Source organism: Macrobrachium rosenbergii, chromosome 12 (assembly GCF_040412425.1).
Source record: "Macrobrachium rosenbergii isolate ZJJX-2024 chromosome 12, ASM4041242v1, whole genome shotgun sequence".
NCBI classification, from domain to species: Eukaryota; Metazoa; Arthropoda; class Malacostraca; order Decapoda; family Palaemonidae; genus Macrobrachium; species Macrobrachium rosenbergii.
This window is the reverse complement of record NC_089752.1, coordinates 30,771,584-30,788,019: the sequence shown is the minus strand read 5'-3', so window position 1 is coordinate 30,788,019 and position 16,436 is coordinate 30,771,584. Positions and strand designations below refer to the sequence as shown.

The window sequence follows — 16,436 nt, the reverse complement described above, 5'->3', positions numbered from 1 at the left end:
CCACGGAAGAAGCAAAGGTATCTCTTGCTGGTTCTCCCATGTCTCTGGACATGGAACCTTTGTCATGGGTCTCTTCGGCTCCCTGCGGTACTGGAGCAACAGGTGCTCGGGTAAGCCACGATGTGGCTTCCACAAGCCGAGTCCGTGGGTCTCCCATGGCCACTGACACCTAAGGCACCGATACCAGATGTTGGAAGTCACCTCCCAGGTCTAGTAAAGAACCTTCCGCTGCACAAGGCTCCAAAGCTTCGACCTGGCCCTCTCTCAGACCCCCATGTAGCAATGTCATCTATTGCATCCCCTGTGCCTCAGATGTTTCGCATGCACGGGTCTCCCTGACCCATGCCATCAAAGGTTCTTCTGCCTGGGGTCCAATGGACCTGTGCAGCTCTGGGAAGCACATACTGTCCATGGACTGGGCCGTGTCCTATAGAGAGAGTAGAGTGTGAGTGTGCAGCATGCAGGCGCTGCCCCACCCCCTGCAAGTTCTACGACTCGAGGCACTGCTTTCATGAGCCACGACATGGCTGCTTAAAGATCAGGGTCCCTAGACAGTTCTGCTGACTTTCGAGTCCGCTCACCTGGGAAAGCATTGAGAAGGTCCCCTGTTCAGTCTTCTTCGCACGTAGAGGCCAAGGCCTTGAAGAGGATTACAGCATGTCGTCGGGACAACCCACGCTTGCCCGTGTGCGCATGATCGTTTTCCCAGGGGCAGTCCCCAAGCGGAACTACTCCCCTTGAGATAGCTTCCATGCACGTTTGTGTGAACGTGTTCACTCTCCCAGGACAACCCTTGCTCACGTTCGTGTGACGGGATCCGTTCTCCCAGACCCATGCAACGGTTGTCACCACGGGTTGACGACTGTTCACGGATTTCCTCTCCTGCCAAGACCTCGGCCTCTGGCAGGTCTGTGAAGGGTGCTAGGCCCCTCTCACCTGTTCCCTCAACCTCCTGGGGTTATACCAGGAATCGTGTGGACAGGACTCGGGTGGTCGAGAGGGGGTCAGGGGGTTCTGAGGAGGGTCTCTCTCCTGCAGAGAATATATCACTGTGAATCTCAGAATGACCCTGATGGCTCCCGAATGGCTACATGCCGAATGGTACCCAGACCTGCTAGTTTTGCTATCTGAGGCACTGTGAGAGATTCCTCCCTGGCACAACCTTCTTTGCCAGCCCCATGTCGAGAGGTTCCACCAGTCTGTAGAGCTCTTATCTCTTTATGGCTGGAGATTATCCAGCATCTCTCGCGAGCGAAAGGCTTTTATCACCGAGCAGGGTCAGAGATGCCTGGATACCTTCAGAAATCCTTTGCAGATGTCTATCAGGGGAAGTGGATCATCTTCTGTGGTTGTTATCGTGGAAGGGGTTTCTCTCTGGTTGGAACGGACTTGTCTTCCTTCGCCAAGAGAAGCATCTCTAAAGAGTCCTTGACACCCAGGCCTGAGCTGTCGAGTTCTCATAAGGTAGCACCGCAGCACTTAACTGGACATACTACGTAGCATCTCATCTGGGTCATTACCATTAAAGTCCTCTAGGGAGGGGATTGAGAAGGATTCAAACCTAATGTCAGAGACTGATGGATTCTGAGTCTTCGCTGCGAATTCCGGGAAAAATTCAAGCAAAACAGATCCCCATCCCCTCGAGTGTTTAACATTACAAGAAAGACCATTGAGTTTACCTACTCTCTTCGCCAATGCCAGGGCAAGCAAGAATACAGTCTTGAGGGTCAGATCCCTATGGTCTGACTACTCTCGTAAGGGCTCGTAAGGTGGATGAGTCAGGCTCCGTAGAACGAGTCACATCCCACTCGTGGCCTGAGTTCCCTGGGAGGGCAAGACTTTTCAAGGCTTCTCATCAGCATATAGATCTCCCATGGGGAAGAGATCGATGCCCTTTAAGCGGGTGTAGGACTACGCCCACAGCGGCCCTGTAGCCCTTAACCCTTAAACGCCGAGCCTCTTATTTACAAAAGTGTCTGTCAGACTGGCGGCGCTCGGGAGTTAAGCCCCAGAAGTGGAAAAAAGTTTTTTCAAAAAATCACAGCACGCTTTAGTCTTTAAGATTAAGAGTTCATTTTTTGCTCCTTTTTTGTCATTGCCTGAAGTTTAGTATGCAACCATCAGAAATGAAAAAAATATCATTATCATATATAAATATTGAAATATATGACAGCACAAAAAAAAAAAATTTCATATATAATTGTACTGTATACAAATCGCGCTGTGAGCAAAATGGTTAAAGGTAATGAGTTATTTTTTTTTTTTGTATTGTACAATAAATTGCGATGATTTTGGTATATATCAAATTGTAAAACGATCAAAGCAACACAGAGAAAATATCACAAAATGTTGCATGAATTCGTAACGTGCGGATGTAAAAAGTTTTTTTAAAAAATTCACCATAAATCGAAATATTGTGCTAGAGACTTCCTGTTTGTTGCAAAATGAAGGTAATTGATTGAATATTACTAGACTGTAAGTGTTTTAGCTTACAATTGCAGTTTTCGACCATTTCAGTCATGTTAAAGTTGACCGAAGGTAGAATTTTTTCTAATCGTGATTTATATGAAAATATTTCAAAACTGATAAAAGCTACAAACACGCATTATTTTTTGTTGTATTCTACATGAAATTGCGCTCATTTTCATATATAAAACTTTATGTAACGACTAATATAAAATGGTGCAAACATTACGACAAAGTGACGAAAGAATTTCTGAGATGTACGGCCGAGTTACCGCGCGGACATAAGGAAAAAGTTTTTTTTCAAAAATTCACCATAAATCGAAATATTGTGCTAGAGACTTCCAATTTGTTGCAAAATGAAGGTAAATGATTGAATATTACTAGAATGTAAGAGTTTTAGCTTACAATTGTGTTTTCAACCATTTCGGTCGAGTTAAAGTTGACTGAAGGTTGAAATCGAGTTAAAGTTGACCGAAGGTTGAAATTTTGGCACTTATCGTGATTTATATGAAAATATTTCAAAACTGATGAAAGCTACAACCATGAGTTATATTTTGTTGTATTCTACATGAAATTGCACACGTTTTCATACATAAAACTTTATGTAACAACTAATATAAAACGGTGCAAAAATTACGACAAAGTGACGAAAGAATTTCTGAGATGTTCATTCGAGTTTGTGGAGGCGGCTTCACCTTCATTCCCTCCAATGGAGAAAAAAGTTTTTTTTCTTTTCAAAAATTCACCATAAATCAAAATATTGTGCTAGAGACTTCCAATCTGTTGCAAAATGAAGGTACATGATTGAATATTACTAGAATGTAAGAGTTTTAGCTTACAATTGCATTTTTCGATCATTTCGGTCGAGTTAAAGTTGGCCAAAGGTTGAAATTTTGGCACTTATCGTGATTTATATGAAAATATTTCAAAACTGATAAAAGCTACAACCATGAGTTATTTTCTATTGTATTCTACATGAAATTGCGCACATTTTCATATATAAAACTTTATGTAACGACTAATATAAAACGGTGCAAACATTACAACAAAGTGACAAAAGAATTTCTGAGATGTTCGGCCGAGTTACCGCGCGCGGACATAAGGGAAAAGTTTTTTCAAAAATTCACCATAAATCGAAATATTGTGCTAGAGATCTCCAATTTGTTGCAAAATGAAGGTATTGTACATGATTGAATATTACTAGAATGTAAAAGTTTTAGCTTACAATTGCGTTTTTCGATCATTCGGTCGAGTCAAAGTTGACCAAAGGTTGAAATTTTGGCACTTACCGTGATTTATATGAAAATATTTCCAAACTGATAAAAGCTACAACCATGGGTTGTTTTTTGTTGTATTTTACATGAAATTGCACACATTTTCATATATAAAACTTTATGTAACGGCTAATATAAAATAGTGCAAAAATTACGACAAAATGACGAAAGAATTTCTGAAATCTTCGGCAGAGTTACCGCGTGGACGTAAGGAAAAAGTTTGTTCAAAAATTCACCATAAATCAAAATATTGTGCTAGAGACTTCCAATTTGTTGCAAAATGAAGTAAATGATTGAATATTACTAGAGTAAGAGTTTTAGCTTACAATTGTGTTTTTTGACCATTTCGGTCAAGTCAAAGTTGATCGAAGGTTGAAATTTTTTGTAGTCGACGTACGGTACATCCACTCGTCACCCGACAGACAATTTTAGTCGACTTATGATACGTCCAGTTGGCGTTTTAGGATTAACCAAGAAAGAGGTGTCCAAGAACACCATCTCTTTTTGGCTTTGTGAGACTATCAAACAGGCATACTCAACATCGAATGAAGAGGATTCAAATATGTTCTGGCCTAGTGCTCACAAAGTCAGGGGCATTGCTCTGTCCCTTGCATTCAGGAAGAACCTGTCGGTTCATCAGGTTCTGAGAGCAGGAGTATGGTCTTGACATTCACCTCCTTTTACCCGAGGGACACTGCCCATAGGTCCTAGGACACCTTTTCCTTGGGTCCTGTGGTGGCTGCTCAATAAGTTGTGTAGCTCATCCAGTTTCCCCACTGGGGCAGGTAGCATCTTGTCTCAAGATGTATGGCTGCAAAAGTGAGAGTGAAAGTGTGTGACTGGTCTCCCTCCTTTCCCTTTTCTTATACCCTTCCCTCCCATCATGCACTGGATGGGCACAGATGCAAGTGAGTGATCAGCCTTTCTATTTTTCTATTTACTATGGTCTAATAGAAGCAAAAGCCCTACCCTCCCTCTAGCAAGGGGAGAGAGGGACTGACAATAAACAAACCCATTGGTTATTTTTAGCTTTATTGTCTCCGACATGGAGGAACTAAGTCTTGTTTGAAGTAATGTTGCTGTTCAAACCCATTACTTCGAAAAGCCTGGAAGTCTGACAGTTAAGCACACATTTTTGTCCTCTGATCAAAGGCATGGGATTCTTCCTTTGCTCGGCATTGTACGACCAGGAAGAGACCCAGGTGAGGCAAACCACCCGTCGGTTAGGAAACTTACTCAGATCCTCCCACCAATCAGTAAGTCTTCCTCATGTAAAGACCGAGTTTGTATGCATGTAGGAACAAATGACAAATTTTTAAGTATTGTACTGCCCACCTCTAGCCACCCCTCACTCTGATACTTGGGCTATTGGGCAAGTGAATGCATCGCTCAGCAGCAGGAGGTGGTGAGGGTACCCCTCACCCCTCCTACTGGTAGTTAACTACCGAACAACTTTGTTGTATTAAAATAGCCTGCTCCAGCTCGTGCTGAAGGTAATTCCTCAAGTAAGGGAAAAATACAAATTACTTTAAAATTTGTCATTTTTCAAACAGACCTGTCTATCATATTGAGCTCAAATTGTCACAAATGTCCCCCAATCATTCTGTAGTCTTCAAGGTGAAAGCAAAATAGCTATGGGTGACTATCCTGGCATGGGCTCCTCTGAACCATCGGTAGGTAGGTATTACCTAACTCGTTCTGTCACATAGATTGCACCTTGTATAGTAAGAACAATGGGAAGGAAGGTGGATACTTCAATATATGACATGTCATATAAAATAATTTTTTGTGTTAAATGAAAAATATGTTATATTATATAAAAATGAAATGTTTTCATAGTAAACCCATTATTAATATTGCACCCAAATTGCAAATTAGATGGGAGATCAAGCTGCTGAAGAATCCCAGCCTTTGAGAAGGCCTGATGGATCCAGTGGAGTAGTTGCACTGTGAAAGTCAGGAACAAAGTGTCCAGTGTATTCTCACAGGGTACTGTGAATAACTGAACACCCGGAGAGTAGAGAATAAGCCAGAAGGAAACACATATGCCCACATCCTGGAGGATAAAATTTCTTGAGAAAGGAAGCTGTAATATTTCATCAGTGTGATTTAATAAGCAAGGTATGTCAGTGGATATTTCACAGGTGTGGATATGCAGACAGTCACCCACAGCTCTTACACGTCTTTTATCAAAGACTTCAGAATAAGCAGGGATGGCTGTCCTTATTATAAGGTTTACAAAAACTGCAGTCGGAAACATACGGGATCTGAAGAAAACTGTGCTGTCGAAACTAAAAGTATCCCAACTCCAGAAGAGAACCGAGTGCCAAAGTTGAGTAGACGACTAAACAAATATTCCTATACAAACCTGTAGAATGTTGAAGTCTTCGTGGATAAACATGGTCGTGAAAGGTTGCCACTTATGCAACGATGGCCGTAAGGGTTTGGGAGAACGCTCCTGTTCAGCTGGATGTAGTCATTACAGAAAACAGATGTTGACTGTTCCAGGAAGACTGCTGCAATACCACGGATGTGAGAGAGAGAGAGAGAGAGAGAATGTGCAGATGTGCTCCCGATTCTAAATGAAGATGGGTGGGTGCTGCACCCCAGATGTCCACTGAAGTGCCATCGATGCCCCTCGCCCAACCGTGGAGGTAGAAACGCTCTCAGAAAAGTGACTGTTTGCCAGGGAACGGAGTGGCGCCTTGGAGAGGTTGGTGAATTTGCTCACAACAATGTGAACAGGTGGGATGTTACAGACATAAATGTGGAAGAGGGAAATGCTCTAAAAAGCGATCCATCCACTATGAAACCTTCATATGAACATGGGGAAAAAACTCTCAGAAGAGCCATCTCATTCTCCTCCAAACCTCCACATGAGAGTGGATGGGGGCCCAGCCCGGACCTGCTATGCCATGGCAATGTTCCTGAGCGGGAATGTGCAGGAGGACATGTAATCAGCTAAAAACAACCAGAGAAAGTTGTATCTCAGTTGTGCAACATTTGTAGAAGGGACATGGCCGTGCAACATCTGCGCGGCCACGCTTATTTTCCTTGGAAAGCGAATCTTTGGCTAATGATGTCTGGCAAACTGCAGCAACATTGGAATGTCACGACTGCAACAATGTGGCAAAGGCAAAGCTACTTCTGCCTACCCAGGGTCTCTCTCTTTCCTCCTCGGTTGTATGTCACAAAGCATAGACATGGGCATGCAACATTCCACTTCCTTCCTTGGAGAGCGTATCTTTGGCTTAAGACGTCCAGAATACTGCGGCGGCATCACTGAAAACAGCAACCAGGGACTGTTCTCCAAGGAAACTTGCAAGGAAGAGTAAACACAAGTATACTCTAGGAACTCTCTTTCTGGCACTGAAGATATGCTCGGCCATGCCTAGAAGGTCAATGGAAGGAAGGGGAAGACGATGATCTTTGCAGGAGCTACACTGGTGGCAGACGAACTGTCGGGGAGGAAAGCCCGAGGAAGACACGAAGACACAGTCGTAGCCTACAGCAAAAGATAAAGGAGAAGGATCAACTGCAAATCCAATGTTGTGCGTGTGTGTGTATTAGCTCTTGAAGCTACAACAAACCACACCCCCAAACCGAAATCGGTGGCAATGAAAATTTCAAGGGAGCTTTCCTGGGACTTCTCATCCTCCAGAACAGGAACAAGAGGAGGAGGAGGGGGCGAAGGAATGCCCGACGTCTCCCCCCCCCTCGAGATGGAGAAAGAACCATAGACAGGAACAGCTACTGGTTTTGGAGATGACTTGCCAAAATCGGTAAACTCTGTCTAAGGGCATGCAACATCAACCTCCGCTTCCTCCTTGTGAGAGAGGGGATTCCATGCTTGAAGGCAAGCAGAGCTCTCATATGACAGGTTGCGAAACCACCGCACTGAGCAAGAGAACCCTCCTCTGTCTCAAGCTCTAGATGTAAAAGATTAAAACATCACAACATTCCAAGAAACTGTGTAGTTGAAATTAAAAACTGCTTGCTTTAGAGAGAAAACACTTCAGAACAAGCAGAACACAGATGTCGAACAAGGATGCTCAATAAAACGAGGTTGAGGAGGCATCAAAAATAGAACTGTTAGTGGCAAGAGGCAGACCCTCTCTCCTTGAATGTGCAATAGAAAAAAGATATAACAGAATAAAAGAACAAACACCAAGGCAAGACAAGTGCTGGGTTTGCATTATATAAAAAGGCAAAACCAAGTTAGAGAGGATATAAAAGAATGTCTCATAGGCTAAAACAAGGTGATAACAACTATGCAGCATAACTTTGTAGGAACATCTATGCAGCAAGAAAGAGCGAAGAGTGAACAGAGTAGAACATGATGCAAGGTTACAGTATTTCCAAATAAGCAAAATATCTCAAAACAACAATATACTCAAAAACAAAAAGAAATAACTAAGAATTAAGTCGAACAGCAGGCAGTAGAAGAGACACATCTGTCTCAGACTGTGGCAAAAACGAAAAGTGGATGTGTACCAACTGGAAGGAAGAGCTTCCTCCCCTACCATCGGTAGCCAACTACCAATAACCACCTTGTTTTTTTTTTTAGTTAAATGGCTGCCTCCAGCTTGCGCTGAAAGTTAATCCCATGTGTAAAGACCGAAGGTTTGTATATGTAGAGGAACAATCCACAATTATGTTTGGATAAATATATTTTGCTATTAACATCTAGTCGTGGGTTATAAAAACTGTTCATACCAGACCTGTCAAACATATTCTGCAGATATTGCTATTTAGGTGGGAGGCCAAGCTGGTGAAGAATAGAATAAAATATAGAATTTGAGCCAAAGGCCAAGCACTGGGACCTATAACGTCATTCAGTGCTGAAAGGTAAATTGACAGTAAGAAGGCTTGAAAGGTGGAACAGGAGGAAAACCTTGCAGCTGCACTGTGACACAAGTGTTAGAGAGGGTGGAAAGTCAGATGAAAGAAAGAGAATATGAACAGAGGTACAGTAAAAGGAATGAAAGGAGTTGTAGCTAGGGGCCAAAGGGACACTGCAAAGAACCTTAAGTAATGCCTACTGTGCACTGCATGAGGTGCACTGATGGCATTATGTACCCCGCTGTGGAAGCCAAGTTGGTGAATGTCCTAGATTGTGTTCAAAGGGCTGATGGACCTGAGAGGGCCCTTAGAAAGTGTAATATGTTAGGGACCTAGGCTCTTAGAAACTCCAAAGAATTTACTCAAATGAGTAGAGGCAAACCAACTAACAACTAAGCTGCAAGAAAATCTGATTATGTCCAGTGTATTCTGTTAAATCTTGAATTCTGGGTGGGTGGCAGAGACAATGTTACTTTGAACCACTACACATTTTCTGTCAACAAAATTTATCCTGAGAAGACAGAAAAAGTCCAAAGTAATTTTTACATTCCTTAGGCACAACCTTTTATTTTTACCATTGCTTCAGTGTTCAGTTAAGTGTAAACAAGCAAGTGGCAAAAGCTTCAAGTAAGTAGCAAGTGAAGTATATTTAAACTTGAATTGCTTTTCATGACTACAAACTGATATCCATCACTTCCATTTTGAATTTCAAATGTCTTATCTGCTTAAAAAATGGACTAACAAACTAATCACAATGAAACACCACAGCCTCTTGCTAACCTTTGCTTAAAATACTCTGTGCTTCTTGTTCGTCTTTTACGATCTTTGTTCTTATTTCCATCTAATGACTCTTCAAACTTTGGAGCTTTCTTGCTCATAACAAGATTAGCATGTGGATCATCATGGAAATTATCTTGTTCCAAGGCTTCCAAAGCTTTCCTGACACGGCGACGCCTTGCGGCTTCATCCAATATACGGCGCTCTGATCCATCTTTCAGTCGACCTGGAAAACCACAAGAAAGTACAGTACAGTAATGAAATAAAAAAAAAAGCCATGTGGTACATAACTTACAATATTAACATATATTGCAGCAAACAAGCTGGCTTGTCAAGTCTGAAAAAATCTTTCCAAAATTTGGGGTTGACTTGTATGGCAGGGATAAAATGCAAACTTTAACCCCAGTTGTAAACAAGTGGGACAGGACTCCTAACAATCCATGTGCACCACTTACTGTACCTCTGGCAGGCTACAAAAAAAAAAAAAAATTATATATATATATATATATATATTATATAAATATATATATATATATATATATATATATATATATATATATATATATATATATATATTATATAAATATTTAGTAAACATAATTGGCATATTAACAAGAATATTAATATCAAATAATAAAACAAATTCAGTTTTATTTTTGGGCCATGACTGAAAAAATGTTGAGGTCATTGTCTGTAGTGTGATGTCATTCTCCATTCAGCAAATGAATTTCTGTCAAATCCAGCACTGGCCATTGGATGTTTGTTCACATTACTGACGCAGATGGCATGAGTGCCACCGTGTTTTACAGTAACATACTGTATGTAGCAGTACTATCAACGATCTTATCAAGAGCATCCTCTCATACGCCGTCTTACATGCAATAAGTCAGAGGAAAAAGGACTAAGCAATTAATTAATTCAATTTAGTATGATTCAATGTAGGCAAATTCACCTCTAAAACCTTTCTCATGACTGCCTTTGGGGGGAAAACCACTTTAATCTCTTTCTTGTTCCAAAGTGCTGTCGGAAATTCCTTAATTCCATGTGCGGACCCAATCAGAGCTAATTGTTGCCCGAGGCAGGTCAGCTGGTGGGCTGAACACGTGTGTTCCACCATCTTGAAATTGCAGCCCCTCTGCCTGCATTTCCATGTGGGTAGAGTGATCACAATGCCACCTAGGAAGAAGAGAAAACGTAATCCCCGAAGCTATAAAGGGCCTTGGAGAGAGACGCTCGATCTTAGGATTGTTTGGGCGGCCACAGAGGACAGAACTCCGTCCCTTGCTCCATTAAATTGCCTATTTCCAACATGTGGCTGGCAGTATCCAAAGTAACTTTTGTTGTGACTTAATTCACTTGCCTTCCGTCTCGCTGGCCCCTCATAAAAAGAGAACTTCAGCTCCTAAGAAAGGTCAAGTACCAGGATTTAAGGTTTTTCGTCAGCCATGTTCCCTATTTGCCTTCAACGAATTTCTTTTCTTTTCATAGTGCGATATACCTACAGTGAGACCTGTATTGCTTTTTATATTTTGTGCTGTTTAACTGCAAAGCATTTATGAGAAGTGTAATCGTATGATATTTGAGTCACTGGAATCGAGTTCAGTCTATGCATCTTCTATGCAATCCCCAGTTTCCTTCATTACAGTGCTAGTTTTGGTTGAGTAACCGTAAGTGTTTTGATTGCAGATTAGGAGTATTCAGCTGCGAATCTGTGTATCATCTTGTGTGCATAGTGGCCCCCCAACCTCGTTTTCAACGCCCTTTGAAGTGGGCAACCTATTGTATTCCCTCCAGGAAATTCCCCGTCATTTGCTCTTGCCTTATTACACCAGAATTATGCTACCATTCTTCTGATGTGTTTTATTTTGTAAATGTAATGAATTACATTAAACCCCAGAGTTTATCTAATCACTCCCCTCTTGACGTAGACCTTCAGCCATATTTTGTTGTTTATAATTTTAGCTGTCCTAATGGCCAGAGTCCAGATTTTTGTGGTAGTTAAGGTAAGTGGCGTATCATCCTAGTATACCCCATTTATCTAGCAAGACCCCAGCTTTATAATTATAACAGTCTATTAACACTTTACTGAAGGTGTTGATTTTGACTTTAATGTGACCTTAACCTCCAGTGTGAGGAATGTTGACAGTGACTTGTAAGCCATGTGTAAAGCCAGGTGCTCCATCTACTTACCTTACAAACTCAGACAAGCCAATCAATATCAAATCACAATCCCAAACAATATTCTTAGTTCACACCAAAATAGGTGAGTTAAACAGCAACGTCCCCTGCTCCTCTTACTGTGAAAACATAAACAAAACTGAAAACAATAGATGCAAGAACCATGGTTCACCCTGAAAGGGAGGGGTCAATATACAGTATAAACAGATTATCTAGGTACGTATTTTGTGTTTCTACTGTACTGTACTTTGTCGTCCTATCAGATCACAAAGTCAAATTTCCACAGTCTAATAGTACCACTTATAAGAGATTCCCTAAACAGTAAACAGAATAAAGTGAAAGAATTCCTCAAATAGAATACACTGACATTTTACATCTAATGAAAAATTTATGAATTGCCAGTTAAGCATTATTTTAAGGGGCGTGTCAATCGCTGAATTTCGAGGAATTATTAAATTTTAGTTATTAATATTTTCAACTGTTTTATGTCTAAATAAACATATCCTGAAGTGATAATGCTAAAAAAATGTTTCAGATTGGTTTACTGAAAAATTTTGTTTCATTGTTTGTATGGCACTGTGAATGACAAATTGTAAAAAAAACTTGTAAAAAATGTCTGTATGACTAATTCTGGATAGATCAGAGTGAGTTATGGACTATTTTGGGCTGTTTTATGTGTAAATAAACACATCTTGAAGCGTTATTGCTAAAAAAAAAAAGTTTAGAGTGGTTCGTGGACAATTTTCTTCGTTGCTTGTACAGCTGAAGATGTCCTGATTGTCTCCGGATTCTCTTGAAAGTCTAAAAAATTTTTTTTTCTGTTTAATTTCTCTAAGAAGACTAAAACAAATTCAATGAAAATTTTACAGAGTTTAGTATAACTATATATCTTTATTTTGTCTTCAGGAAAACAATTTTTTAGTGCAATTATTTTTTTCTTATTTATGAAGAGTGACATGATTTTTTCAGCTGCAAAAAATTTCTAAATTTCTCCACGAGAGAATTTTAATCATTAGTTGTACAATAAGTGGTAAAAATTTGAAGCAAATCCCTTCAATCATAAGGTAGAAACAGTCTTTACTTTATAATGGGGCTTTATGGCGTTGTGGTGGCGTTTAGAAGTTGGGTTTGTGTGATGAAATTTGTGTTTTTTCCATTTTTGTTTTGTATGTATCTTTTTGTTTGTAAGTAAATGCTTGACGGGTTTAAGTGTTCTTGTTATTTTTTTTTTTTTTTCTTGCAGTCGAGTGACGGATGGTAGAGCTCCCCTTCACCCGTAATAGGATATCTATTGGCAATTATCAAATCTCAATCAGTTGAACAGCTGGAGAGGCCAAAACCAGCTGATTACGTCTACAGAACGTCACTTCCTTAGCCCTTGTTGTCAGAAAGCACTGATGGAGTAAGAGGACGAGAGATAATAAGCAGATAAGACATAAGTGGTCGTAACATGGTGCTAGTGGAAGGATATTGAGAGTGATTTTCCGAAGGCTCATCTATGATTCGTTCAGCTTTTATACTCGGACTCGGTTTTCTGCAAGGAAGTGTAATGCTTAGACAGAAGAAACAGAAGACTATTCCAGAGAATGCAGACGTCTTAAGTATAGTGTGTTAAAAGGAGAAATCACCTCAGAGAGGGAGACAGAAAAAGAGTCAGGCTGAGAAGTTTGAGGTGAATCAAGGAAGGGAAAAGGTTACTGAAGAAGTTGATGTTGACAGTGAAAACTATGAAGTAAAGAATATAACATTGGCTCTCCTGATTTATTTGACAGCAAGGCTTTGAATGGCTCTTTGAAAACCAACAAAGGTTTTGTATTAAGACTGATAAATTAGGTCAAGGTTCTTTTGATGGTTGTTGTAGTATAAAGATTGATAAATTAGCTTAGGTTCTTTTGATGGTTGTTGTAGTATTAAGATAAATAAATTGGGATAAGTGGATAAGAGTTTTCTTTAACCTCTAAGTTTGTTCTCTGACATCTCTTCTCCAATAGTGAATTGAGAAAAAAAAAGCCCCTACAACTTCAGCACTTCCCTTAAAACAATTTCTATTTGCACATAAACCTCTACAGAGTAATTTGAAGCCAACACTTATGAACTAACCTGATTCACGAGTAGTCATTGTTCCTTTAAGGACCTAAGTTGCTCTTCTAACTGTAAGACACCTCATGATGAGCATCAGCCTCATTCTGAAAGAAATTATATTTATCAGAATTTAGTTTAAAAGAATTTTATGAATCTATGAAACAGGCTTAATTGCAATTTCTATTTGCTATTCAAATCTTAGAAATGACATTCTGAATAACAATTTGTATTTTTCCTAAGTATACAAACCAGAGCCTTTTATACAGAAGTATCTTTTAGCACAAGGTGGAGACCGGTTGAAACTTGGTAACAAGGTGGTTAACCAGGTGGAGACAGGGAAGGGCTGAGTTGGGGAGTATCCCTCACTCACCAACAGTTGTACTCCATTTTCTCTTGGCTGCAGGGTATGAGCAGGGGGTTCAGGTAAGACTAAAAGGCTGTGGTTAGTCTACCTGGGAAAAATACAAACTGTTATTCAAGTTATATTTGTTTCTTAAGGAATACAAACCATCATCTTTTATATAGGAGGCTTACTCCTCAGGTGGGAATTGTCATGATCCTGGTTGCTTTGCAAGCAGGGTCATGATTCGAAACCTCCAACCAGCCTGGTGAAATGTTTGGCCAGAGTAGTAGTGCCCCTCCTAAAGCGAGAAGGGGTTACTCAAATAAGGAAACATTCAGAGAACCATGGCATCTCCCATAAGTGACTTCATTCCTCATGAAAACCAGAAATTTGTGCCAGGAAACCCTACCCAGTCCCCTTTGCCTCTTATTACAAAAGAGACAACAAGGGAGATGCCTCCAGTCACAGACCAGGAGAGGATGCCCAAAGTGCAATAACCTGTAATCTGCCTGACTACACAATACTTTGGTCAAGATGCTACTCTTGAAAGAGGAAAAATAGGATGGAATGGAATCCAGTCATTTCACTTTCACTTACACTAGGCCTGGGTACATTGGCAAAGGTACTGACCATGTCCACAACAAAGCCTGGTAATTAAACAAGTTGTTGGACAATCACTACAGGCCTGAAGAAAAGTGTTCGGGACTTGGCAGTGACATCCCTTAGGCAGAATGAGGAACAGGGAAATCTGATATGGCAAGGCCCCACCCTATTTACCTCGAAAACCAAAATTTCAACCAAACAGTGAGGGACGCACTAAAGCCCGACTTTGAAAGCCCTCCCACAGGAAGGGAACCAACCTCTCGTCAGAGGTGATGGTCTAATGAACCCATATGAAGCTACAAGATACGAGTTCATAGACAAGTCTTTTCCATGCTAATCAGTACTAAAGACAGAAGAAAGCACTCCAAACCCTGGGAATGGAAAACTCCAGATAGTACTGAAAAGCACAGGCTGGCAAAGCAGTTCCTCACCTGTATCTCCACTTTTGATTCAGGGGGAAGAATTAATCCTATGAGGAACGATGGAATGAGAGTGATCCCCATCCTACCGAAAGCTAAATGTGATATGGCTAGCCTTAAGACTTCCCCACTTATACAGTGAGGCCAGGAAGATCACAGTGAAAAGACTGTCCAACACCGGAACTGAGGCTTGAAAGATGCCTTCATAATGCTTAAAGCACCAAGAACATAAATCACTTGGAACTGAAGTTCCTGAGAGATGGAGAATGTTGAACACTTATCATAGAAAACTCAACTCCACTGAAGAGGAAAGGTCTAGCCCAATCAGTTAAGACTGCAAAGGCAAACTATTGCCTTTATGTCAGACACTGAAAGGGACCCGACTTGGTTAAGTTAAAAGGGGAAGTGTGATCTGCTGAGTATATCCTCCAAGCAGAGAGATACCCTCTTCTATGAAACTGATCTCAGAAAGCACCCTACCCTTGCAGCCCTGCGAGAAAAACTTTCTCACAGGAACCACTGAAGAATTCTAACATAAATTTGCAAGATGCATACAGCACAATGGAATTGGTGAATGAGCAGCTGACAAGGAAAGAGGGATGGTTAACTCTAATGGTGCTTCAACCAGGGAAACAGCAGATTGGGAAACCCCTCAGCAAGAGGCCAATGAGGAACTGCCAGAGTCGAGTGAAGAAACAGTTTTTATGACTCTTCAAAGAAGCTTGGGAAGGAAAACACACAAGCAGGGTGTCCTACATGTGATGCAACTTACTTTCATGACCACTCAGAGAACTGAAAATGAAAACAGAAAACCAACTTTTTCTTGTAATCCTAATCTATATCCATTGAGTACAGCTACCAAATACTTGACACTTCTCTCGTATTCAGGAGAACATGGACTAAAAACCCCTATGCCCAAACTTTGAAAGTTGAGTTGAATTGCATAACATTCTGCTGTGCAAACAACCTGATGGCATGCAAACCATTCATTCAAGTACTCGCACTGCTAAAAGACGTAAAGTATGAGACGTCACTCTCCTTAACAAGAAATAAAAGTCATGATATTGGTGTAACCACCCATCTACACCACCAAGACTCGTTAAACCATTCCAAAAACCTGCAACAATAAACATGGTGCAAGCTCTATGAAAATTGTGCAATGGTGTGTGGCCCCACCTCCGAATGCTTCGAAAACCAAAGCAATACTGTAGGCAGAGCATAAGGAAACCCCTCAGCAAGGTTACTGTCCCAAAGAAAAGTGAAAAACTCCTTAATGTTCACTTCAAAAAATGCAAAGTAACATAGAGAACATAAAGAAGTCTGAATTGGCACTCCTGTGCTGTATCAGACACAGAAACAAACAAGAGCAGTTTATACAAGTCATACAAGATATCTTGTGGCAACAGAATACCTTGGACAAAGCCAATAAGGCTGTTCCAATTGGACAGGAAC

General features: G+C 40.8%; 2 protein-coding genes across 10 annotated transcripts in view; one reads left to right on the top strand and one right to left on the bottom strand.

The window, feature by feature from the left end:
* Positions 1-13,473, top strand: part of LOC136844492 (coiled-coil domain-containing protein 97-like) — a 112,390-nt gene extending 98,917 nt beyond the window's left edge. For all 5 annotated transcript variants that reach the window (XM_067113806.1, XM_067113804.1, XM_067113805.1 and 2 more), the window contains one exon: positions 12,781-13,473. The gene's annotated coding sequence lies outside the window, so the exon portion shown is untranslated. The remainder of the gene's footprint in view (positions 1-12,780) is intronic.
* The window catches only part of LOC136844493 (zinc finger HIT domain-containing protein 1-like), a 320,239-nt gene that overhangs the window by 4,222 nt on the left and 299,581 nt on the right, over positions 1-16,436 (bottom strand). For all 5 annotated transcript variants that reach the window (XM_067113812.1, XM_067113810.1, XM_067113807.1 and 2 more), the window contains 2 exons: positions 13,638-13,723; positions 9,363-9,585 (listed from right to left, as the gene is read on the bottom strand). In XM_067113812.1, the coding sequence (XP_066969913.1) occupies positions 9,363-9,585; positions 13,638-13,656 (242 nt within the window). In that variant the 5' untranslated portion in view covers positions 13,657-13,723. The remainder of the gene's footprint in view (positions 1-9,362; positions 9,586-13,637; positions 13,724-16,436) is intronic.